The sequence below is a fragment of the Saccopteryx leptura genome, chromosome 5 (assembly GCF_036850995.1).
Source record: "Saccopteryx leptura isolate mSacLep1 chromosome 5, mSacLep1_pri_phased_curated, whole genome shotgun sequence".
NCBI lineage: Eukaryota > Metazoa > Chordata > Mammalia > Chiroptera > Emballonuridae > Saccopteryx > Saccopteryx leptura.
This window is the reverse complement of record NC_089507.1, coordinates 9,066,272-9,092,595: the sequence shown is the minus strand read 5'-3', so window position 1 is coordinate 9,092,595 and position 26,324 is coordinate 9,066,272. Positions and strand designations below refer to the sequence as shown.

The following is a 26,324-nucleotide window of genomic DNA, read 5'->3' as shown; positions in this document are numbered from 1 at the left end:
GAGACACATGCAGAGAGAGGACGACATGAAGACACGGAGAGGGCAGCTCCTACGGGTCACAGAACGCCTGTGGCCACCGGAAGCTGCTGAGAGGCACGGAACCGAGTCCTCGGAGGGAACCAGCCCTGCTGGTGCCCCGATTTCTCACTCCCGTCCTCCAGGATGGCGAGACGACACATTTCTACTGTTTAAAGCCACTCAGTGTGTGGGGCTTGGCTACAGCGGCCTCAGGAAACGTGTATAATCAGACACCAAGGACGGAGGGGAGAGTGGATGTGGAAGTCTACACACAGGGGCTAGATCCTCAGGACCCCCTTCCTCTTGGCAGCCTGAGGAGTAATGCCCACCCTCCCTCCCTCTCCTCCTGCCCCTCAGAGGAGACTGGGGGCCTCCAGGGAGGCTGACCGGTGGACACTCTGGTCTCCGGCTCCGAGGCTGGCAGAGGGTGCATGTGTGTGAAGACCAGAAGCTGGACACTAAGTGGAGGCGGACAGGGCGCCTTCCTGCTCACAGAACCGGGGCCACCACAGATGTACCTTTGGCTCCCCTGTCCCATTGCCATTAACCTCGAGCTGGAAAACACAGACAGAAAGTTTCGGGGGAAACTGAATGGTCACAAAGAACAGATCCGAGACGTTGACATTTCTGGATTTTCCAATGGAAGAAATTAGCATTCCACCCTTACAAAAAAACCAAAACCAAAAAAAAACAAACAAACCCAAAAAACAAAACAGCATTCCAGAGAAAATGAGAGGACCTAGGGGAAGAAATTCCACACTTGTAGTGACAGAAAGAGAGAACCAAAAAATGCAAAGGCAGAATTCATCAACGAGGTAATAGAAGAAAAACTTCCAGGAGTGGAAGAGTGAGTCTTGAGACTGAAGGCGAGCAGCAGGAGAGAACAACACACCCGTCTGCCTCAGTCTCCGCTCCGTGTGTGGCGAGAAAAGGTATTCTCCAGGGAATCCATCCCCGCTGCCTACGCTGTGCTGTCTAACTGTCTTAGTTATACTGTTCTATGTTTCAGGAACCCTCTATGTCAGGGGTCCCCAAACTGCGGCCCCCTGAGGCCATTTACCCGGCCCCCACCGCACTTCCGGAAGGGGCACCTCTTTCATTGGTGGTCAGTGAGAGGAGCACATTGACCATCTCAGTAGCCAAAAGCAGGCCCGTAGTTCCCATTGAAATACTGGTCAGTTTGTTGATTTAAATTTACTTGTTCTTTATTTTAAATATTGTATTTGTTCCCGTTTTGTTTTTTTACTTTAAAATAAGATATGTGCAGTGTGCATAGGGATTTGTTCATAGTTTTTTTTATAGTCCGGCCCTCCAATGGTCTGAGGGACAGTGAACTGGCCCCCTGTGTAAAAAGTTTGGGGACCCCTGCTCTATGTGATACATTTTAAAAAGCGTGCTCAGGCTACCGTGCCGGGCAAGAGCAGATACAAAACTTTTCTGGAGAGACACCCTTTCAAGTAGTCAGTTCAGGATGACTGCAGATAAACCTTGCTGAAGATGAGCTCACCATCCCAAATTAGACAACGCGGGGCGAAATGGTCAGGAGGCTGCCGACGTGCAGAGGGCACTGTCAGACACCCAAGAACGTCTGATAATGCAACGATCAGAGAAAGAAGACAGAAACCACAGCGGCCATAAAAGAACTTCAAAGGAGGCTTTGAAAACATGAAAGAGCGAGATATCATCAGAAAGATCAGGCCAATGTGAAAAAGAACCAGCGAGAGCTTTTGAGACATGAATAAGAAAGTTAAGATTTTTTTTTTGAAGCAAAGCATGGGTTAAATTTCTGATGAGAGAGCTGGAAAGAGAATTAATGATGTAAAGAAGAGATTTTAAAAAATTAAAATGTGGCCCAGAGAGATGGAAAACGGGAAAGAGCGGATGAATGTCATGGGGGAGAAGTGAAGGCAGTCCACCATGTCCCAGGAGGGGAGAAGGGAGTGAGAAGTTGGATGCTGGGTCTTAAAAGCGGAGGGAACTTGGTCAACTTCCTTAACTTCCCTGGGTTTCAGTTTCCACATCTGTAAACTGAGATTTCGTAATAGTCACTACTCCAGAGGGTTGCTATGAAATTTATTAAGTTTGTGTTTATTAAGTCCTGACAGATAACAAATGCTGTAAGATTTATTAAAAGGGGAAAAAAAAGGCGAATGTTGTCTAAGCTCAGATAGTTTTAATAAAATACCATAGACTGGTGGCTTAAGCAATAGAGTTTGCTCTTCTCACAGTCCTGGAGGCTGGGAAATCCAAGGTCAAGGTGCCAGTTGATTTACGGTAATTTCTGGTAAGGGCTTTCTTCCCGGCTTGTAGATGGCCACCATCTTGCTGTGTCTTCACACGGACCTTCCTTGATGCTTCAAGTGGAGAGAGATAACTCTTTTTATTAGACATCCTCAGTTGGATTAGGACTCCACTTTTAATAATCTCATTTAACTTTCCCTCCAGATTCCCTATCTTCAAATACAATGGTATTGGGGGCTAGGGCAGTAACCATAGGTTTTGGAGGTGAACAGGTCAGTCTGTACAGACGTTTACTGTACAAGATGATTTACTTGAAGTGACCACTGTCACAAGAGGTAGAATTTGTTTACCACGCTTTGCTCATTGACTTTCTGATTATAACTTCCTTTATCTTTTAACATTTAACTAAGCAAAATCAGTTCATAAGAATTATGCATCTCTTGCCTGACCAGGCGGTGGCGCAGTGGATAGAGCATTAGACTGGGATGCGGAGGACCCAGGTTCGAGACCCTGAGGTTGCCCGCTTGAGTGCAGGCTCATCTGGTTTGAGCAAAGCTCACCAGCTTGGACCCAAGGTCGCTGGCTCGAGCAAGGGGTTATTCAGTCTGCTGAAGGCCCGTGGTCAAGGCACATATAAGAAAGCAATCAATGAACAACTAAGGTGTTGCACTGAAAAACTGATAATTGATGCTTCTCATTTCTCTCTGTTCCTGTCTGTCTGTCCCTATCTATTCCTCTCTCTGACTCTCTCTCTGTCTCTGTAAAAAAAAAAAAAAAAAAAGAATTATGCATCTCTTCCCAATGTTCTGAAATTGTTAAAAAGAATAGTTCAAAAACATCATTTCTTGCAAAAATTCTTATGCAAGTGAAACAAATGAACCCAGCAGATTTGTTTTAAATAAAAAAAAAAAAAAATCTCATTCTTATAGGTGAAGTGTTCCTACCTGGAGAAAGAGTTTTTAATCAAGAACAAGTGTTGAATCGCAAATCACAAGCTTTTTCCTCCTTGCATCTTTTTAAATAATCTGATATGATTTTTTATCTTCTCTTGATGTGGTAAATTGCATTAACAGGCTTTGTGATATCAAAATCAAACTTTTCTTGCATTTCAGGGGTGCACTAAACTTGGTCAAAATACTTTTAAAATAATGGTTAGATTTAGTTATTAACACTTAGATTTTTTGCCTTTATGTTTTTTGTTTTTTGTTTTTTTACAGAGACAGAGAGAGTCAGAGAGAGGGATAGACAGGGACAGACAGACAGGAACGGAGAGAGATGAGAAGCATCAATTATTAGTTTTTTGTTGCGACACCTTAGTTGTTCATTGATTGCTTTCTCATATGTGCCTTGACCGTGGGGCTACAGCAGACCAAGTAACCCCTTGCTTGAGCCAGCGACCTTGGGTCCAAGCTGGTGAGCTTTCTCAAACCAGATGAGCCCGCGCTCAAGCTGGCAACCTCAGGGTCTTGAACCTGGGTCCTCTGCATCCCAGTCCAATGCTCTATCCACTGCGCCACTGCCTGGTCAGGTTGTTTTGGTATTGTTTTTGTTTTTATATTTTTCTGAACTGAGAATTGGGGAGGCAGTCAGACAGACTCCAGCATGTGCCCGACTGGATCCACCCAGCATGCCCACTAGGGGGCGATGCTCTGCACATCTGGGCCATTGCTCTGTTGCAATTGGAGCCATTCTAGCACCTGAGGTGGAGGCCATGGAGCCATCCCCAGCGCTGGGGCCAACTTTGCTCCAATGGAACCTTGGCTGCGGGAGGGGAAGAGAGAGATAGAGAGGAAGGAGAGGGGGAAGGGTGGAGAAGCAGATAGGTGCTTCTCTTGTGTGCCCTGACCAGGAATAGAACCCGGGACTTCCACAAGCCAGGCTGACGCTCTAATGATGAGTCAACCGGCCAGGACCTTGCCTTTATGTTTATAACTGAGATTGTACTATTGTTTTTTTCTTTTATTGTTCTTGTTTTATTTTAGTATGCTATATTTATAATCTTAAAAAAGCAGGCTAATCTTTCTCCCTTTCCTTCTCTTTGTCCCTCTGTCTCTGTCTCTGTCTCTGTCTCTCTGTCTGTCTGTCTGTCTCTCTCACACACACACACACATACACACACTATCTGTTCTGTGAATTTGTCTGTAAAACTGTTTGAATCTGGTGAGTTTTTTTATTGTGGTAAAATATATATAACATAAAATTTGCTGTTTTTGCCATTTTACTTTTTTTTCAGATATAAGTGATATATAATACTGCATTAGTTTTAGGTATACAACAAAATGATTTGATATATGTACATACTGCAAAATTATTACCACAATAAGTTAACTACTGTCACCTCACAGTTATAATTTGTATGTGTGTGTGTGTGTGTGTAGAGAACATTTAAGATCTACTCTGTCAGCAACTTTCAAATATATAATTTAGCCATTTCAAGTGTACAACTTAGTGAAATTAGTTACACTCACAATGTTATACAACTAACACCACTGCCTATTCACACGACTTTTTCATCAGCCCAGATAGAAACTCTGTATCCATTAAACAATAACTCTACATTCTTCCCTCTGGTAACACAACCCAGCTCCTGGTAACCTCTCATTCACTCCCTGTCTCTATCAATCTGCTTATTCTAGTTATTCCATGTAGGCGGAATCATATGTTACAATATTTGTCCTTTCCTATTTGGTTAATTCAATTAGTACAATGTTTTCACACTTTACTCATTTTGTAGCTTTTTCCAGCAATCATTCCTTTCTGAAGGCTGACTGAATAATATCCCCTTGTATGGATATACCACATTTGCTTTTCTACTTATCTGTTGAAGGACGCTTAGGTTGTTTGCACCTTTTGGCTTGGCTCGCATGACTAATACTTTAATAAACAGTCACCTGTAAGTGTCTGGGTTAAGTCCCTGTTCTCAGTTCCTTTAGGTATATATATCTAAGCGTAGAATTGTTGGGTCATATGGTAATTCTATGTTTACCTTTTTGAGAAATTGTCAAACTTTTCCATAGCGGCTAAACCATTTTACATTCCAGTATTTATGTACAAGGGTTCTAATTTCTGCACATTGTTGACAACACTTGTTATTTTCCATTAAATTTTTTTTATTGATTGATTTCAATGAGAGAGAAAGAAACATCATGCTTCCCCTGTGTGTGCCCTGATCTGGGATCGAACCAGCAACCTCTGCCCTTCTGGACAAAGCTCTAACTAACCAAACTATCTGGCCAGGGCTATTTTCCATTTTTGGATGGTAGTCATCCTAGTAGGTATGAAGTGGTACAGCACTGTGGTGTTAATTTGCATTTCCCTATGAGCAGCGTGCACTGTGATTCATAAAGTTTACTGGCTAGTTGTATATCTTCTTTGGGGAATGGTATGTGTTTGTACCTCAATTTTTAACCAAAGACTCAATTTCTTTAATAATTATAAGACTATTCAGGTTTTAAATTTCTTCTCTTTTCAGTTTTAGCATGCCATATATTATACTTTCAGAAACTTGTCCTTTTTTTTTTAATTGATTGGCATAAGGTTTCTATTCAAAACATTCTTGGTTATTTTTAAACTGTGATATATATATACCTAAAGTTATATCTTTTTAATAATTCCTATTAATAAAAATCCTGTGCTTTAAAGCTTTATCTTGGTATGCCCCATGTGGCGGTTTGATAACAAAACCTCTAGCTTCTCTGAGGTCTCTTCCTCCAGGACGTGGGGTCTTCCTTCCCTCCCTTCGTATAATCCGTGGTGGACGGTGGCAGTGATGCTGGTTTGCTGGCTGATTTCTGAGGCTGAGTCACAAAAGATGATGTGGTTTCTATGTTGTTTTCTAGAGCTTTTCTGCTCGGAGTCTTAAGTTGCCATTTAAGAAGTTCGACCGCCCTGAACTACCGTACTAGGAGGGAGGGAGGCAGGTCACATGGCAGGGCCATGTGGACACTCTCCATGTGGCAGTCCTAGTCGTCACAGCCAAGGCTCCAGACATGTGCGTGAATAAACCTTTGGATGAGTCCAACCCCTGGTCATTGGGTCACCTCCCGGGGTTCAGGTTTTCTTGGCTGAGGCCTCAGACTTTGTAGAGTAGAGCTCAGTCAACCAGCTGTGTTCTGTTCAGACTCCTGAGTCACGGAAGCCACGTGCATGATAATATGATGGTTTTAAGCCACTGCATTTTGGGGTCTTTTGTGTTGTGCTGCAATAGTAACTGTTAACAGTCATAGTTTAAATGAATTAATGAAAATAGAAACGAATGTGTGAACGTCGTCTGAAGCGTGTTGTAAGCCATGCTCTCTGATGTTTATTATTTTCTAATACATTGACTTCTCTACACCTCCCCCTGACATTCAACCCGAACACCAGCACATCTGAACCTCTTGTTTCTATAGTAAATGGACAGAAACACCTATTGACTCAAATATATTGGTTGTGCAGCCTACTTTTTATTTTCTAGATATTAAGGCACTTAATTTTCTTCCCCCAGGGCTACGATGCTCAACCTGTTTTCATTTGCAGCTACGGTCTTCTCACTTCATTTCACAGCACGTTTGCTTCCCCAAAGAGCCCTCCAAGCTGTTGAGAACAAGATGCTGGAAGATTCATTTTCTGTAGAGACTCAGGTCATAATCTGAAATAACTGGAGGCGCTCTTGCACGGCGAAACGGCTGCTTGACGAGGAGGAGGGGGCTCTCACACTTTTCTCGCTGGAAAGGTTCCTCTTCTGCGAGCCTTGCTTCTCTCCCCAGCTAATCCCGATGAGTGCCTCTCGGCGGTGCGACCTGCCTCACCAGCTCAGGGTACCCACAGCCATTCCAATGCTTTCATTTTCTAATTATTGGTTTGCAAATGTGCCTGCTATTATTAGCAGGACACCCAGGGTTTCCCTCTTCAAGGCTCATTGTCACCTAGAGTTCTTCATAAACCTTGAGAGGATTGTTCAATTCAAATGGTGGTCCTGCCTTCAGCGCCAATGAGAGGGGCAGGGGTCCCACTGGTAACTCAGGAGACAGCTCCCCAGAGAGCTAAGCATTTTTGTCTGGATGTATCTGAGAGGCCCAGTACTCCAACCACATCTCTCACCTTTCAGAGTTATACTTTTCAGATGATTCCGGTGCTTCTCAACCAGTCTGCGTTTTTTGCCCTCCCAGGGGACATTTAGCAAAGTCTGGGGACACTACAGGTTGTCACAAAGTGGAGGGACATGCTACAGGTATCTAGTGGCCAGAGAGCACAATATTGTTAAACCTCTTACAATGTCCAGGACAGGGCCTTGCCCACCTTACCCCCAGGAAAAAAATTCTCTGGTCCAAAACGTCAATCATGTCGGGGTTGAGAAACCCTGGTTTCTCCAACGTGATTTACACCAATAGGATCCACCACTCTCGCCAGTATCTGAGAGGTTTTAGACTTCCACCACCAGCTGCACCTAAACCAGTAACTACACGCCCCTTCTCACCTCCCCTGGGGAGCTACGTCCTGATTTCAGCCACAGTCACCAGTCCACAACCCTCCCTGCCACCTTGCATTCCCCTTCAAGATGTGCAGTGTGCCTCCTTGGCCGATCAACTCTGTTAGGACTGCCCAAGTTTATCACAGAGGGTTTAATGCTGTTGAACTTCAGCAGGAAAGAGGTCAGTGTCTAAATTCTTTTCCCTCCAAAAGGTTCCCATTTTTCAAATGTATTCAGTGGTGTCTATGAGGGACATTGGAAAGGGCAGCATCGGTCATGCCACAGAAAATCCTGCTACACCCCCATTTCCCAGGGCAGTGGGTGCCCCTTCTCTTGTATTTGCATAATTAAGAATCATTGCTCAGTTGACTTTCATTGAAATAAAATTTTATCTAAGGAGACCTGCTGGGTTCACTAGACAGAGGAGCAGCTGACAACATCTCTTGATAAAAATATATGATGTTCACTGAGCACTCTGATTCATCTATTATTTTCTCGTGTCTCATGTCCTGTGACGCTGCAAATTGTACTGCATGTTTTCCCAATGCACCGAATGCTAAAGGTACTTGGGAAATATGAGCAGTGTGCTAGACTCAATTTAGAAATGACCTCTCCACTGATTCCAGCCCAAGAACGTTCATGTTCTTGCTGTCTGCAGACACAGATCCTTGTGGAGGCCACTCTGCTCTGTTCCCTGACGCAGAATTCTTGGGGACCTGCTGGGGCAGCTATTTGGGCCCTTACACTGTTACAGATCTACTTGACGTCTGTGAGTAACTGCTATCCTTCCTCTGTCTTTTCTTCTGAGACATCAATATAATCTTGTAATTGTTCCCAGATAGTCTCATCTGTGCTGCAGGAATTGCAGAAAGGGTTGACACCCATGCTTGGGGCAGAAAGGTGAGAAGAGGAAGAATTCTAGGGGCCAGACTGATGGTATTGGTGGAGACCGCTGAATCCTCAAAAGGCAGGTGAACTCTAGAAACAATAGGCGGGGGCGGGGGCATGCGTTTTGCCACTTACGTTGTGAAGACTCTTTCCTCTCACTGCCAACCTGGGTTCACGTAGCAAGGGATGCTGAGGGTTACTCACCTGTTCTCTGAGATACTGGAATACAGCGGAGACCTTCGGGATGGCCTAGTTCCTGTCTCAACGAAGGCTGGGAAGGGATCCATCAGCATGCTCAGGCTTCCTCCTGCTTTACCATCCCAGAGCTTGTCACTGGCACTGAAAGATCATTCTGTCTCTCCCACTGGGCTGTCATTTCTCAGGGAAACTGCTGGCACGTAGTAAACACTCAATAGCTTTGTGTGAAATAACTCCAGGGACAAACCTGTGCCAGGCTCCTGTGCCGTCGTCTTGCTGACTAATGAGAAGTCCCTCATTTTCCTCCCTAAGCTCACAACTCGAACTTGGGCATCAAGTAGGTACTGCTGCTGGCCACTAGAGGGCGGTGCCTTAAAGAGGAAGCCGGCCACCTTCCCCGGGGCCAATAAAGTGAACCTTGAAGCAAAGCGAAAGGACCATTTTCTTATCTTATTTTGAGAAAGAAGAAAAATTCCCAGGGAAACAGTTTTCCTGTCGGACATGTGAAAACCTAGTCTCAACCTCCCCAAACTGCTTTTGCTAAACGCGCTACGGAGTTAACTAACGATCTTAGGGCCAGCGATGAAACGTGCAGGACACACAGCCCCCAAGAGTGCGGCATTTAACAGACTGGCATGCACTGCCGCCTGTGGCCGAGGAAGGAGAAACTGCAGGTGATCTGCGACAGCAGGCCCCTCAGCCACAGAGCGGGGGCTTGCTCCGATGCGGGTGCCATGAATTAAAGGGGAAAGAGGTTTCAGATCCGCTCCTCTCTCAGCCATGTGGGATGGGGAGGGCATCATTGCTTTTTGTCTCCCTGAGTTCCAGCCACCCTCAAAAACGAGACTTTGACTCTCTTACTGCCTTGAAATGGCCAGTGACGCACCTCTGCCTTTCAATGCCTGCTTCCAGCGGAGGAGGTGGGGGTGGGGGGGGGGAGGGAGGAAGAGGACTCATTTATGTGACTGGGGAGATAGCCAAAGTCTAAAACCCACTGGCTTTTATGTCGCTCTTGGGAGGGGATGGCGTGTAAAGGGACACTTGCAGGTGTGGCCAATCAGGGCTTTTGTGAACATTTATTTATTTATTTATTTTACAAACTAAGACCAGACTCTATACGTTAAAAAATAAAAATAAAAAAAGTTGTCACTTTTTTGCGTTTTTAACTGAGGGTGTGAAACTAGTTAAGCTCATGCCTGTTAGAGTTGAAGCAGAGAGCACAAAGGAGTTCAGAATTTCTCTAGGGTTGGAAGGGAAACGGAAGGCTCATTGAATTCAGGGGAGACACGTGGAGCTCAACTCCAGGGTGGACCCTTGTCCATTGCCTGGAGCCTTGGTCCAGGGTGGATGGACCCTTGTGCATTGCCGGGAGCCTTGGTCCAGGGTGGACCCTTGTCCATTGCCTGGAGCCTTGGTTGAGAAGAAGCCCAAGGCTGCCCCTGGGCACAGTGGGAAGGACACGCACAGGTCCATTAGCAATGTCTGCCCTGCATTCGGAGACAGGGAGGCAACCACACGTTTTCCACCACAAATCTGATGTGGAGAGGGACTTACAGGATTTAGGTGACTTGTCCCAAAGTCACACAAGGCTGGTGACTGGAATTGCTGAGATCAGATCTTAAGTCTCCTGACTTTCCACCCAGTTTCTCTTAGGTCTTTCTGGTTCAGTTAAATTTGCCTCTTCGATGCTGTTTTCTGGGAAACCAAGAATGCCTTGTCATAATAAAAGCTGCTTCTTCTCACAGGAGACATTACAGCTGCAGCCTTTCCGAAGGCCGCTTGGATTCATATATGACTTTGCAGGTGACTTCTGTGGGGGCAGAGTTGCCATGTTCAACAGATAAGAACACAACTCACCTATTTAACTATTTGGACGTCCCTATCTTAAGCAATAATTTCTTGTGCTAGCTGAAATTCAAATTTGAATGCACGTCCTGACTTTAATCTGAGTTTTAGGCCTTGGAGGAGTGAAGTGGGTAAGGGCTTCTTGTGTGTGTGCATGTTTTGATATATCAATGTGCACATATCCTGGGTCCTCACAGTCTCATCTGCCGACCATCAGATTATTTTTTTTTTTTTTTTTTTTTTTTTATTTTTCTGAAGCTGGAAACAGGGAGAGACAGTCAGACAGACTCCCGCATGCGCCCGACCGGGATCCACCTGGCACGCCCACCAGGGGCGGTGCTCTGCCCCCCAGGGGGCGATGCTCTGCCCATCCTGGGCGTCGCCATATTGCGACCAGAGCCACTCTAGCGCCTGAGGCAGAGGCCACAGAGCCATGCCCAGCGCCCGGGCCATCTTTGCTCCAATGGAGCCTCGGCTGCGGGAGGGGAAGAGAGAGACAGAGAGGAAAGCGCGGCGGAGGGGTGGAGAAGCAAATGGGCGCTTCTCCTATGTGCCCTGGCCGGGAATCGAACCCGGGTCCTCCGCACGCTAGGCCGACGCTCTACCGCTGAGCCAACCGGCCAGGGCCATCAGATTATTTTTTACCGATGGCGTGACCACCTGAAAACACCTCTGGTAGCTCTGCTTTCATTTGCATTCTGAAGATAGTAGGACCTGGGTGCTTTCGGTATAAATCCTTGCGACTCCCTGTCATTGTTCTGGGGTCACTGCAGTACCAGTAGGGATGCTCTGCAGGGCTCAGAATGTCCTGTGAAGCTGGAGGGATGAGGGAGTCTTTGTCTCTTCCAGCTGCTCAATGCCTCTCTCTGCCTTTGAGCTTCTCCTCCTTTCGGTGCTTTCAGACCATTTTCGGACTTCTGACCAGTTTGGGCAAGCCTTTCCCCTAAGACGCTCCGCCACCTTCTTGATGACACTGCCACGGAGCCCCGGGGCACATCCTCTGCCACTCATAAACGCCTTCGCCTTCCCACAGAGGGGCTGGTTCTGAATGACTTCATCCTGCGGCTGATCCCCTGGTGTTAGCGTTCTGGACTAATAAAACCTCAATAAAAGTGATGTCAATGCAAGACTCATTTCCTTCCCTATTCAAGTGAGGATGAGATCATTTAAATATATATATGCTAGGATTATTTGGTTTTCTTATTTTAAAGACTCCTCTGGAATAAACATCCAGGCATGCCACCGAAACCTTTAAAGATGATGTTGTTTCTCACTTCATCCTACACTTTCAGGCTTTTTTTTCTTCTTTTATGGGGAAGTTTTTTTTTTTCTCTGAAATCTTTTGGGAACATAGTAATGTATAAGTACCCTGACCATCTAAGAGTTTATATAAAAACATTTTATGTAAAATATGTTTATTATAAAAAAATAAAAGCAAAGTTCAAAGAGTAGAAAATTTAAAATTCCTAGTACTAGCTCATTTTTATGGAGACTTTTTTTAACGCACATATGCAAACACACTTTATGGGATAATTACTGGAAGTATTTTTTAATAAACTATTTTGTTCGGTTAATCTGCCGCGAACGTCTGATGTGCCAATGCCTCTTCGCCCTCAATGCTCTTAATGACTTTTGGATGAATGTCACATGGCCACTTACCCAGCAGCCTGTCATCAAGCTCCTAGGCCAGTCTCTCATCTTACAAACTTTGCTGCAAGGCTCTTCCTGTAATTAAACCTGTGCATCCATTATTAATTGCTTTCTCCAAATACATTCTTAGAAATTGGCGATGTGATTTTTGTTTCTTAGCCAGATCTAAATAGGCATATTTGGCTCTAGGAAGAGAAAGTTGGGATGAGGGCATTTCTTCGCTGCTTCTTCCAGGAAAGGGTGTTGTTCAACTGAAAGTTCTCAGAAGGGAGCAACTATCCTACCTAAAATGGTGACCAGCCATGTGGTTTTGTTTGTTAAAAAAAAAGAAAGCAAAAAGAAAGAATCAGCTGGAAAATGGGTGTTGGCAAACAGGGATATTGTAGGGATTGAGTAGACTCTGTCACCAATGACCAGACTAGAGAAGTTCTCAGCTGGAGACAATTTTGTTCCCAGGGGTCATTTGACCTTGACTGGAGATATTATTGATTGTCATGATGGGAGGGGAGGTGTTTGTTACTGGCCCCTACTGGATTGAGGTCAGGGATCCTGCTGACTCATCCTAAAATGCACCGGACAGACCCACATAACAAAGAGTGATCATGCGCGAAGGTCAATATCGCTGAGGTTGTAGAACAAAAAAAAAAAAAGTGTCAGTGTGTCTTTGGAAACCCTGTTATAACATTTAAACAAGCTGTATTGCAAGTTTTGTGGGCTCTTATTTTTTTCTTCTTCTCCAATGTACTCTCCAGTTGTAAACGTAACCTTGATCTCCCAACCCCACTGAGGGACACAGGAGGTCTGTGGGAGGTGTGGTCCGCTCGCTCCTGGCTCTTGTCGGGATTAATCCTGAGAAGAGTCTGTCTGTGTTTACTGTAAGGACTGTCTTGTGAGGAAAACTGAGAGGCATTCAGGCTGCCTGGTACTTTTCAGCACAATGACACCACTGGTCCCACTGATGATGCTCACCTGGGTTTCTCTTGGCAGCACGAACTCACACCTACAGACCTGGCACAGGTCCACGGGGCCAGTCTTTGTTTCTTGGCCAGATCAGGGGACGCTGGTGCAGTGGGCTACCTGGAGTGTGCCGCACCACCTGCTCCCACCACACTGAATATCTGGATCGTGCATGAGCCTGCCTGGACTCGATGGGCTTAGCAGCCCCCTGCAGTGGGAGGAAACGGTGTTTCCCAGCATTAAAGAAAGAAGCCGGAGGAATGGGGCCTCACCCCCACAGTGCAATGGTCTGTGTTTGAAGCCGTGTCTTAAGCACGTGTGCTTGAGAGACAGGAATGTGTGCCTACGGCAGCATGGGCATTGGGATGGGCAGGCTGGAGTGAGTCCATGCTTAGAAAGGCTTGATGGTGGGCAGACTGCTTGGAGCCTCACTATTCTCATCTCTAACTGGGTGATAGGCGCACTTAACTCGGGATGAGCTGGAAAGTTGCTTGGTTGGCATCCTGAAGCCCTGGATGCTCTACCAGCAGCCCGTGGCTGTTGTGAGCCTGGGAGGGGGACTTCTGTTCCTCACTGCAAGACCGTGGCCCCAAACTCCTGCGGAATTTTCTGGTAAGTGGAGCTGGACCTGGGCCTCTTTGAGAGCTGAGGGCATTCTTGTGCACACATGACAGGCAGCCCTGAGCAGCTCGGGGACGTGTCCCTCCTGCCCTTCTCAGGAGGGGGCACCAGTTTTATTGCACCCGGTGCATTAGAGAGAATCTAGACAGTGAAGGGGTCAAGAGGGGAGCTGTTTAGTTTCCACTTGCTCCCACCCTTGGCTCCCCATTTTCTGCCCTTCTTTGCACTGCTCTGTGCCCAAGACGCCCGTCTCTGACTCTGTCTGTGCATGGCATCACCCAGCCTCCTTGGCCCCCGGCAGGCTCTGGGTTTGACCAGTGGGAGGTATAGCTAGGAGACTGGCGGGCACAGGACAATGTGGCCAGGAGACGTACTGCCCCGGCCTTCTCCCTGCTCTGCCCGGGGCTCGCAGGGGCCAGGTTCTTCTCCAGGCATGGCTTCCCGAGGACAGTCCCTTTTGCTGAGTCTCCAGGTCTCCACTGCATTCGGAAACCGTGACTGCCTCTTCCCCTCAGGCTTTGGAGTGGTGATGAATTTCTGCTGCTGCTAATGCTTGGTTACCCTAACTCCCTGACTTGTTTCTTGTACCACCCCTGCCCCTCTGAATACAGTTCTTCCATTCAATTCTCCATAGTAAAATCCTTCTGCACGTGTCCTGATGCTGGACCTCAAGTGGCATGTCCCCAAGACAGAAGAACGCACGGAGACCTTGGTATATGGCCTTAACTTTGACTTCCTTGTCACGCTTGATCAATATCCCAGCACTGGGCCTCCTGACATGTTCACAGCCATGTCCCTCCTTCTAGGAGGGAGGGAGATGGGAGAGACACTGCTTTTCCTGAAGCTAAAATAAGGTACCAGGTCAAAAGGACTCAGCATAGTGCTCGTTGCTATGAAGGCACAGAGCAAATGGTCACTGCAGGTATCACAATGCACTGGTTGATGGCCTCTCAGGAAACATGACATTGGTGTAGTCCAGGGGCAGTCAACCTTTTTATACCGACCGCCCACTTCTGTATCTCTGTTAGTAGTAACATTTTCTAACTGCCCACCGGTTCCACAGTCATAGTGATTTAGAAAGTAGGGAAGTAACTTTACTTTATAAAATTTATAAAGCAGAGTTATAGCAACTTAAAACATATACTAATAATTACTTTCCAAGTACTTTATGTCGGATTTTCGCTAAGTTTGGCAGAAGAAATCTTTATAAAACAACTTACTATAGTTAAATCTATCTTTTATTTATATACTTTGGTTGCTCCGCTACCGCCCACCATGAAAGCTGGAGCGCCCCCTAGTGGGCGGGAGGGACCAGGTTGACTACCACTGGTGTAGTCAGTAATCTAGGGTGGCTTTTAAAACCCCACTTTCAGTCTTGTAACTCTGTTAGCCAGGGAATGAATTGGTATGTATGGCCCTTTTTTGATTCCACAAAGAGTAATCTTCAAGATGCTTTTTTTTATATCATTATCAAAGACAATTGCATGAATGATTGCATGTTCTTGGGTATTGATGTCAACATTCAGAACATTAGAGGAGAAGAAGTGTCTTAGCAGAGAATAATACCTCCTTTCATGAGACGTGTCGATTGGCAGCCAACGTTGTGACATCCTGTAGCACGAGGTCACCACAGAGGCCAGGTTCGTGTCTTACAAAATACTTAGGCAATTTAGAGCAAGTGCCATGAAAAAAATTAAATGATATCAGAGAAAAGTTGTCCTAGCCAGACACCCCTTGCCTCCTGCAGACAAAAATAAATGTGGTTTTGATTTTACAGGGACACAGCCTACAGAGGTCACCTGTGGCCTTTGACTATCAGTCAGATTCTCTTTTTCTGGTCCTGGCACCTTTATTTTTCTTTGGGGACCACCTCTTCCCCAGCCCCAGGCCACGTGATTTAAGAGACTGATTCTGTCTCCAGCTCTGGGTGAACCTGTGATATAGGCATGGCCAATGGGAACAACATATCCCTTTAGTCGGTCATTGATTGAGAGATAACTCTAGCAGAACCAATCTTAGATAAAAGGCTGTCATCCTCTGGTTTTTGGTTGGGTGTACTGAAAAAGAGGAAGAGAAATGGATATATGCTTTGTGATAGTAAGAGGGCTTACAGAGGTTCAGGGGCGCAAGTCCAATTGAAAAGAATGAGATTCTCTTCTGTGAAAGTCCCAGCAGAATCTGATTGGCTCTGATCGAATCACTTGAACCAATGACTTTGGTGAGCAGAATGCTCGGCTCTGATAGGTTAGGCTTGGGATTTACATACTGTGGGAGTCAGTGCCCCTTAGAAGCTCAAAGAGCCAGTGTGTGTAGGAGGGTGGCCCTACAGAGAGGAGTCAGCTAGGAATACCAGAAGAAAAAGATATGAAATGCATGCTAGATAGAAAAAAACCAAAGAAGTTCAAGTAGTGCAGGGGTTGGAGGGCCACTGATGGCTTTGAAGCCGTGGCGTGACATTGTGACATGATCAGACTAGCGTTTTAGAAGAGCAAGTCCAACCTAATGTGGGGTATGGATGGGGGGCGGGGCTTTAGATACAGCAAAGGATCAGCTAAAAAGTCTTTATAGTGCAGGGAAGTGGTGAGCGCGGGAAGGAAACCCCGGCGTTGGGAACGGAAGCGCACCATGACGCAGAAACGCGCACGAAGTGTCCAGAACCAGGGACTCTTATGCAGAACAAATTCAGTGGGGACGGGAAGGGAGACATCTAGAATGTGTTTAAGGGTTTAGTTTTGGAGATGGAGCAGGGGGTAGGAACGCCATTCACAGAAATTGGAGCTACAGAAGATGAGAGAGAGGAAGGTGTGAAACAACAAAGAGTTGATATCTGTAATGAATTTATGTCCACATTTTTTTTTTTCATGGAGTGGCAGAGAAAAAGTATATTTGGAGTTTATGGATTTTTTTCACAATAAACAACATCATTCACAATAACCAATGATCTGGATATGCCCCTGGCACGCACGGGTACAAGGACACACACGTGCCCTGTAAATGTGTAACCCAGGTACACGTGTTCCGGCACGCGCTGTTTTGTATTAGCCTCATTCTTTCCCTTTGTGTGTATTTTGCTCTTATTCTCCCTTGCTCTGACTAATGTGCTCTTTCCGCACTTCGTGTATCTTTGTAAGCAGCTTTAGACTGTTCTGAAATGAGATGGTATCGAGTCAATAAATACTTCTTCATGCATATTCATTCCAAGTCAGCCCTTACAAAGAATGATTGGAATGAGGCACGGAATGTTTTAAGACAAAATTGCTTTTCTACTTTCTTTCCACAGATATCCATAAATGGGGATAACTTGTATTTGTCTTTTTTTTTTTTTAAGGAATAAAAGACACCTGCATTTGCTTAACAGTTTATCGCTCTCATACTGAAATAGCCTTTTATTTTCCACTTTCACTTTCTAATGCCCATCACCATTCCACCAGATGTTTCAAAATAAAATGTATCTCTGGGCCTAGAACCAGCTAGAGAATGTTTAGTTAAAAAAGCTACTCAAAACAGCCTTTATACTGACAGGGGCATTTAAAAAATAAGCAAGTAAACAATGTTTAAAAAATGAATACATTAATGGATTATGGTGAGAAAAAAATTACATGACATCATAATCTTGGGGATCATGGCTATTATCAACAATAACATCTCCATTCCCAGTTTCTCCACCAAGTTCCGTTGTCTTCAAAGGGACCATGTTTTCGTGTTCCCCAGATTAAGGTCTTCTGTTGGCTGTTCTTCACAATTTCCTGCCTGGATGGACAGGTTTGGGTGTGATCTAGAGGCAGGTGACTATCTCAAAACCAGCTTTGCTTAGTCATCTTTGTCTGAGGGGCACTGCCCTTGGTCTGCCGGACCCGCATCTTGACGTAGAAAGGAAGGAAGCAATGGACAAGGGACAGGAGCAGAGGAAGACGGCGGGGGGCAAGACAGGCGTGGAAGTGGGGGAGCAGGCACTGCCCGCATACACCTCTGCTTGGTGACTGTGCAGTCACCTCTGATGGCGGCCGCACCCCGCTCTGGGGCACACGGGGGTGGCACACTTCCTCATGAATAGAGCCCGCGACCCTCCAGCTGGCATTCGAGGTTCTCACAGATATGGCCCAGGGACTCCTTTCCTTGGTCTCTGCTCTCACTTTTCATGGTTTGTCCCATTGTTGCACCTCTGTCTAAAGTGCCCCTTCCCCATACTGGCCGCTCCAAGTCCTGTCCATCACTTCAGGCCCAGGGGACAGAGATTTCCCCAGCTCTCCTCTCTCTTCCTCCTAATTTGGGAATGACCTTTCTGCCCTGAGCGTTCCTTCCACAGCCTTGTGTCCCTATCTCCAGTGTGGCGCTGAGCATCGTTGAGCATGTTTGTTTTCAGAATTCTAGGTATCGTGCGTGTGCTTGTGTGTGTACGTGCGTGTGTGCGCATGCGTGCCATTTCCTTCCTTGTATCCTTTCACAGTCGATGGTTCTTCCTTTACTTTCAAAGAACCACCGTGGTGATTCACACACAGGAAGCATTAAAAAATTTATTAACCAAGTGATCGGAGAGAGGAATGCACGGAAGGAGGGTTAGAAAAGACCGAAAGGGAGAGAAGAAGGGAGGACTGTCGCTATCAGCTAAAGGAGCGGCAGATGACAGAATTACGGGCGAGATGAACTGAGGAATTGCCGTTCAGTGGGAATGCGGGCTGACACCATGGGTCTAGGGAGGTGTGAGACTTGGAAGCGACCGCTATTTGCTCAGGCGTCTGGTCCTTCTCCCTTGTCCTCCGGTTCACTCCTCCCATCAGCTCACTCATAAATCAGTGAACATATGCTTTGCTTTATCTACGTTTAAATTTCAGATACCTAGAAAAGCCACGAGACTCAAGGTCTCTGCCGCAGCGTAAAGTAACTCCCTTCTTCATGAGAAAGCCAAGAGGACAAATCCTTGTCTTGGGAAATTACCAAGCCGATGGCTGCAGGAGAACGACCTTCCCGCGGGTCTCAAGAACCTGCTGCTCTGCGTTTCCATGGCCCCTCCCAGGCCCGCTCTCTCTGCAGGGCATCGCCCCTTCCTGACTGCAGAATGCTGCTGGGGTTCTGAGGGTGGTCTGGGAGAACACGGGGCTGCGTTCCTCGTCCCCTTCTCACCCCTCCCATCTGCTCACAGACACACGCCTCAGCACACGTCACGCTTTCCCCTGGTCACGGCCCCCGTTGGGTCAGCCTGTCTGCTTTGGTGCTCCCCACATTCTAGCCTGGATGAAGGTAGCGACTTGGTCTTATCTTAACTCGTTATTAAATCTGACCCAGCATCGTAGTGTCTAGTTCCTAATGGCTCAGTTCAAGGGTTGTGGAGTCAACAGACAGGGTGCGGCAAAAGTAGACCCGTAGTGGTACCCACTTCCCGTACGCTAACTAATAAATAAATATTAATACAAGCATAACTGCTGTGTTTTAGGTGCAAGCCTGAAAGAAGAAACAACAACAACAACAAAAAATAATGATGACTTTGCTTTTAACTTGCTTGGAATTACTCAGCATGACTTACCTTTGGTTTCTGACTAACTATAGAGCCTGCTGAGAATTGTCAAAGACTTTTGTCTGGGGCGTTATGATTCTTTTAAATACCAGGCAAACACTGTAGTTCTGTAAAGATTTAATGAGACGATTTCATTGCCAGGTGGTTTTATCACTCAGGGAATTTAATAAAAAATTTGTCAGCATTGCCTTGAATTTGTTTAAATATTTATGAACACCGCTTTCAAGAAAATTCATATCTGGGGTTGTTGCTTTATGTAATTCATTTTGGTGGGGTTTCAACAGGGCGATGGTTCATCTTGTTCTGATAGATTTTGCCAGGACTGTCTGTAAATACTCTGGAGTGTGAGCGGGAGTCTCTTTGATCTCGTATCTGTTTGTTCCACCTCCCAGGGCCCTGGGTTACATCAAAGTGTCTCCCACAAGGGTTTCAGAGCGTTCTGATCAGTGGTCCCGATCACAGCTCATCGTCTTCTGATATGGAATCTAGATAATCTGTGTCCACGTACAGGAGGAAGCCGGAGAACAAGCTGTCCGCCCAACCTGGGTCCGAGAAGAGGCCGTTCTGGTCCGTGAAGAAGATCTCCAGCCAGACCTCATCCTCCGGCTGTAGATAGATGACCGTGGACCCCGAAGCCACGTCATGGTTCCCTGTGTTGGCGTCAAAAGTCTTTATCCGGTACTGCCCATTGTGCACCAGCCCAATCGCCAGATGCTTATTTGCCAAGGTGATATCGTAAGAAAAGTAGTAGATCCCGGGGAAAGCGCAGATGAACTTGCCCGTGGCCGGGTTGTAGTGCTCTCCCTCATTGAAGAGGACCTTGTTAAATACGATCGGCAGCCTCTCCTCCGGGTAGCTGGTTGTGATGCCGACAGAGAAGGCGGATTTGAGCACGATGCTCCCGCATCGACACACGCCCGGCAGCCCTGGGTCCCCTTGGTCTCCTCTGTCTCCTTTCTGGCCCGGAGGCCCAGCTGGACCGACTTCTCCTTTCTCTCCCTCTGGTCCTGTAGGCCCCTTCTTCCCAGTTTCTCCTTGGTCCCCTTTCTCTCCAGCAAGGCCCAGCGGTCCAGTCTTACCTCTCAAACCTTTAAGAGAAGAGTTTGCTGTTTAATGAACAGTTTCTTTCTTTCTTTCTTTTACAGAGACATAGTCAGAGAGAGGGATAGGCAGGGACAGACGGAAAGAAACGGAGAGATGAGAAGCATCAATCATTAGTTTTTCATTGCGCATTGCGACACCTTAGTTGTTCATTAATTGCTCTCTCATATGTGCCTTGACTGCGGACCTTCAGCAGACTGAGTGACCCCTTGCTCGAGCCAGCGACCTCGGGTCCAAGCTGGTGAGCCTTTGCTCAAACCAGATGAGCCTGCGCTGAAGCTGGCGACCTTGGGGTCCTCTGCATCCCAGTCCGACGCTCTGTCCACTGCACCACCGCCTGGTCAGGCTTAATGAATAGTTTCTCTAAGTACAGAGTGACAAACAGCATGCCCATGTAGTCCCGTGTACCCTAAATGTGTCTTTTCAGACAACGTTCAACTGTAGACTACTAAACAATCACTTAAAAAAAAATCACTGGTGCACGAAAACGGAAATAGAAAATTGTCATCAGAATTTCAAGTACAGTACATCTCCCTGAGTATGTGAGAAATCATATACATCCTGACTAATTAAAAACAATCAATCATCATACTGATGATGAATTACCTGTCACTAGATTAGTCACATACAGGTACTCATCACTGCAGGGGGAATTTAAGGAGGATGCTGATGATATTATTCTCCAGAGTGGGGTCCTGAGGGGCAGACAGAGCCAGGCGGGACCTGCGCGGCCATTCAGCCTCCTGCCTTATTCTGCTATTAGTATTAATAATAAAAGAATGAATCAAAATGAGATTAGCCCCTATGATCACGGACGATGTTCCACAAGCAGTATTTTACTTACGCGCGTTAGCTTCTTAAGTTCCGCACCAGTTTTATGGACTAAGGATTATTATGAGTTCCATGGACTAAGGATTATTATGATTTCCATCGTAGAGGAAGAGGCTGACCACAGAGACGTTTGTTTGCTCAGGGAAACAGAGCTGGTGAATGATGGAGCTGCGACCAGAACCCGTGCCTGCCCGACTCCGGAGTCTGAGCCATTTGGGCAGCGGCTAAATGTAAATCGTCAAGTGCACCCGGTGCCCTAGCGAGGGCTCCGGATACTGCAATAAGCTCACGGCGGTGTCTGCTGCCCCCTGTGCCGCGCGTCTGTTTTGGAGGAGAACACTGAGTCCGGAAGAGGGGAAGCAAGGCGAGGACGGAAATCCAAGTCTTAGCGGAATGATGCTTCCCCTTCTTCAAGGTACCTCTGACCTTTGGGGCTGGAATCAAGAATCCTAAGTTCTGTTTGTCTCTGCAGCTAAGGGTTGTATCGTTTTAAGCAAATCCTTTCATTTCTCTGGGTCTCCTTACATATAGAAAAGACACAGTAGCTGTGAAAGGATTTCAACAAATTCAAAATCACCATAGTGAAGTATTTTCTGTTCATCTAATTTTTTTTTTATGTCTACCGATCAAGAAATAGTTATCGTGGCTTGAAAGTGATAAGCAATACCTAGTTAATTTTTAAACTGTATGGTGTCATAGCAGAGACTCCACAGCATAAAACAGGTCATTCCATTTTCTGGCCAAATCCATTCCATAAATAGTGTTCGTGTAATGATACATTCTCCAAAATATCCATATTGTTGGTAACTGGTAATGTCCTTTGGTAGTCAGGGAAAATATATTGTTGATATGTTGTGCACTTTATTCTCAGGGACTCTTATTAAGTCAAGCCTTTTTATTTTGATAGTGCTTTGATTTTGTTTATTTGAATATTACATAGGCATCAGTGTATGAATGTGATCATTTTTCAGTTATTTGGCAAATATAGCAATGAACTGTTCTGGATTATGTAAATTTGAAAAGAATTAAAGCTTTACTCTTAAAACATCAAATATTTTGTTTCTATGGTACACAAAAGATGTTAATAATAATAATGTAACTTTTTTGTGAGTGACTAAGATCAGCATTATTACTGATCATAGAACTGTTCTTTTAGCTGTTTTTAAATAGAAATTTTACTGGCTTCAACAAGAATACAATCTGGTATTTATTTCTTGAAATAAGGCTGTAATAGTCTGACCTCTCAATATTTAACTTTTTGGGGGGGTAGAAATATAATATGAATATTATTTTGCTAATAAATTAACTTTTGAATCAAAGACAACAACTTCTAAATTATTTTATCTTCAATAGGAGCTTAACTTTTGCTTGTCTTCATCAGTGACTTTTGATGCATTAATTAAAAAAACATTTTGGCATCAGTAACAATCTGGCCATTAAATTTCATTATGTGCTCAAATCCTTTTGTCTCTATGTCTTTGGGAAAATCAGTTCTTGTCTGAGTTCCATATGCTCCATTTGTGATACGAAGAAATTAGATCCAAATTCATTCCAAACCTGGTGGAAAGAGCAGTATACAGTGACTCAGCAGACCAGGGGTAAAAGCCTCGTTCAGCCACGAATTAGGTGAATTGGACGAATGGGCTTCCTCTCTCTGACTTTAGCTTCCCAGACCTTGAGAGGAAGGTGTTGGATTAGATCACTTGAGATTTCATCCGATTGAAAATTCTTTGACATCAAATCATAAATACCAAGATGCAAATTTACAATGAAAAGTTCTTCATAATTCCAATGTTGGGATTTTTCTGCAGTTATTGACTACTCTGACTGCTGGGACTTAGATAATCAGGGACTAACTGTAATACTTTATAGTAATTCTTCCTGTTTGCCTGACATATTTGCTCCTGCGCCAAGGACCAATGAAGAACAGGAAGAAGGGATAGCTCGTTCTCCATCTCTGTACTCAGTCAGACACATGGTTGTGTGGAGAGGAGAATTATGGAGAAAGTATTGCCTATGCTTAAGTATGGAAGCTTTTACAGAAAGGATTTCTTCTTAACTCTCCATGATATGGGTTTACAAAAATTTTTTTCAGTTTATTACTTTCTTCTATTCTTCCACCCACCCATTCATCCATGGATTTTTTTTTTTTTTTTGTATTTTTCTGAAGCTGGAAATGGGGAGAGACAGTCAGACAGACTCCCGCATGCGCCCGACCGGGGATCCACCCGGCACGCCCACCAGGGGCGACGCTCTGCCCACCAGGGGGCGATGCTCTGCCCCTCCAGGGCATCGCTCTGTTGCGACCAGAGCCACTCTAGCGCCTGGGGCAGAGGCCAAGGAGCCATCCCCAGCGCCCGGGCGGTCTTTGCTCCAATGGAGCCTTGGCTGCGGGAGGGGAAGAGAGAGACAGAGAGGAAGGAGGGGGGGGAGAAGCAAATGGGCGCTTCTCCTATGTGCCCTGGCCGGGAATCAAACCTGGGTCCTCCGCACGCCAGGCCGATGCTCTACCGCTGAGCCAACCAGCCAGGGCCATCCATGGATTTTACATGCATGCATGCATCCCCCTAACGCCCTGGTTGGCAAACTGCGGCTCGCGAGCCACATGTGGCTCTTTGGCCCCTGAGTGTGGCTCTTCCACAAAATACCACATGCGGGCGCTACCTCGATAAGGAATGTACCTGGCCCTGGCCGGTAGGCTCAGCGGTAGAGCGTCGGCCTTGCGTGCGGGGGACCCGGGTTCGATTCCCGGCCAGGGCACATAAGAGAAGTGCCCATTTACTTCTCCACCCCCTCCTTCCTCTCTGTCTCTCTCTTCCCCTCCCGCAGCCAAGGCTCCATTGGAGCAAAGACGGCCCGGGCACTGGGGATGGCTCCTTGGCCTCTGCCCCAGGCGCTAGAGTGGCTCTGGTCGCAGCAGAGTGACGCCCCGGAGGGGCAGAGCATTGCCCCCTGGTGGGCAGAGCGTTGCCCCTGGTGGGCGTGCCGGGTGGATCCCGGTCGGGCACATGCGGGAGTCTGTCTGACTGTCTCTCCCCGTTTCAAGCTTCAAAAAAAAAAAAAAAAAAAGAATGTACCTACCTATATAGTTTAAGTTTTAAAAATTTGGCTCTCAAAAGAAATTTCAAATGTTGTACTGTTGATATTTGGCTCTGTTGACTAATGAGTTTGCCGACCACTGACTTAACCCAACTCATGTTGATTGACCATCTGCTACCATGCCAGGCACTGTACCAGTGGCTAAGTGAGGCGTTAACATCAGTTACACCTGCTTCACCTTCAAGTTAGCTGTTATTGCATATTACGTTGTGATATGGGTCTTCATCCAGTTCATAAATATCCAATGCCATATAATAAACCAGGATTATCTATTTCCTGAGGGAGTTCTAGTGTGATTTGAAGATTATTCATACGGATGTGCATTCAGACTAGATTAAGTGCTAATTATACACTACAACAGCAATTGCTATAGACCAGTGAAGGAGACAGATATTTTAACAGAAAATTTATAATTCAGTGTAATAAGCTATGTATTCTGTAATTTAGCATAGGGAAATGGAACAAAAATTATTCTTGATTCTGCCTGCACTTGGTGGGGGTAAAGTGGTGGGGATGTTCCCCAAGGGTCCATGAATAAGATGACCTGCGTGGTGTCACTCAAGTGGGAGGGGAGAAGAGATGCTCTCAGCTATGTTGTGTCCTGTTCCAGCCACATGAAAAACATGTCCCCAAAGCCCCAGGGCTCTGTTCCTGTTGTTTACAGGTGAGATGTGCATCTCTTCCTCAATCACAACTGCATTCTTACTTTTCTTTTTTTAGCTGTTATATATCCTCATGTATGTACATGTGCATATTGAATTTAAATGATCTCAGGTCGGAAAAGACATTTATATTTAAATCTCCATTTTTTTTCATTTGTAACATTATTGTGATTGTGGATTACAATAATTGCTAACAGGATTATGGTCAACAGTTAAGTATTAAATGTAAAATTTCTGACACATAGGTGTATTAAGTTCTTAATAAATGGTTATGATGATGATAATGGCACACAGGTTGGGTCAAAAGTAGGTTTACAGTTTATTCCTGTATTATTATTTACTAATTATTGTATTATTTCCACACAAACAACTGTAAACCTACTCTGCCCCACCCTGAATCGCAATTGTGTTTTTCCACATTGGCCTGTCATCCCCAGATGTTTGCTTGTTAAGGCAAGGACAGCATCTCATTCAGGGCTGTGTTCTCAGCGTCTAGAACCATGTTCGCAACCGGGAGCAACTTTGCACTGCCCACCAGGGGAAAGCGGGCAATGTCTGGAGACAGTTTTGGTTATCATGATTGGTTGAGGTATTGCTGGTATATAGGGGGACGTTGCTAAATATCTCACAATGCACAGGATAGTTGTCCAACAGGAAATAGTTACTCAGCTCAAAATGTCATTTGTGTGGTGGTCGTGAAACACTGGTCTAGACCAATCCTGGATAGGAATAGGTGTGCAAAAAGCTTGTGGAATGAATAAATGAATGGATAAATGGATTGATGAGTTTGGGGTGTAGCTAGCTCATACACGGTTTACATTGTAGCAGTTATAAACATCTGATTTCATCTGAATGCGTCTCCATAAATGGGTCTTTCAATAACAGTAGAACTACCTCATAAAACAGATCACTCATTTCTAGTGTATTATATAGTTTAGATATTCACAAACTTAGCTGGGACTCATATTTGCAGATCACAATGTCATAAGTAACAGCAGTTAACATTTACTGAATTCTTACCACAGGACACTTATTCTATTGCATGTTTTACGTGTATTATTGTCCTTCATCTTTACAATCACCCTTACTACCCCCATTTACAAATCAGGAAACTGAGGCTTAAAGAGGCTGTTTTCCCAATGATACTGAGTAGTAATTGAAGGAGCCAAGATTTCAGCCTAAGTCTTTCTGACTCCAATGCATGTTAGAATGATCACTATAGCATTGCTTGCAGGCACAGTGAACTAAA

General features: G+C 45.5%; 1 protein-coding gene and 1 non-coding gene across 5 annotated transcripts in view; one reads left to right on the top strand and one right to left on the bottom strand.

Moving 5' to 3' along the window:
* Window positions 1–19,707: 19,707 nt before the first annotated feature.
* Window positions 19,708–26,324, bottom strand: part of C1QTNF7 (C1q and TNF related 7) — a 98,727-nt gene continuing 92,110 nt past the window's right edge. For all 4 annotated transcript variants that reach the window (XM_066384838.1, XM_066384839.1, XM_066384841.1 and 1 more), the window contains exon 3: window positions 19,708–20,470. In XM_066384838.1, the coding sequence (XP_066240935.1) occupies window positions 19,839–20,470 (632 nt within the window). In that variant the 3' untranslated portion in view covers window positions 19,708–19,838. The remainder of the gene's footprint in view (window positions 20,471–26,324) is intronic.
* Window positions 23,999–24,074, top strand: TRNAA-UGC (transfer RNA alanine (anticodon UGC)). The gene has a single exon. It is a non-coding gene; the product is annotated as a tRNA-Ala (tRNA).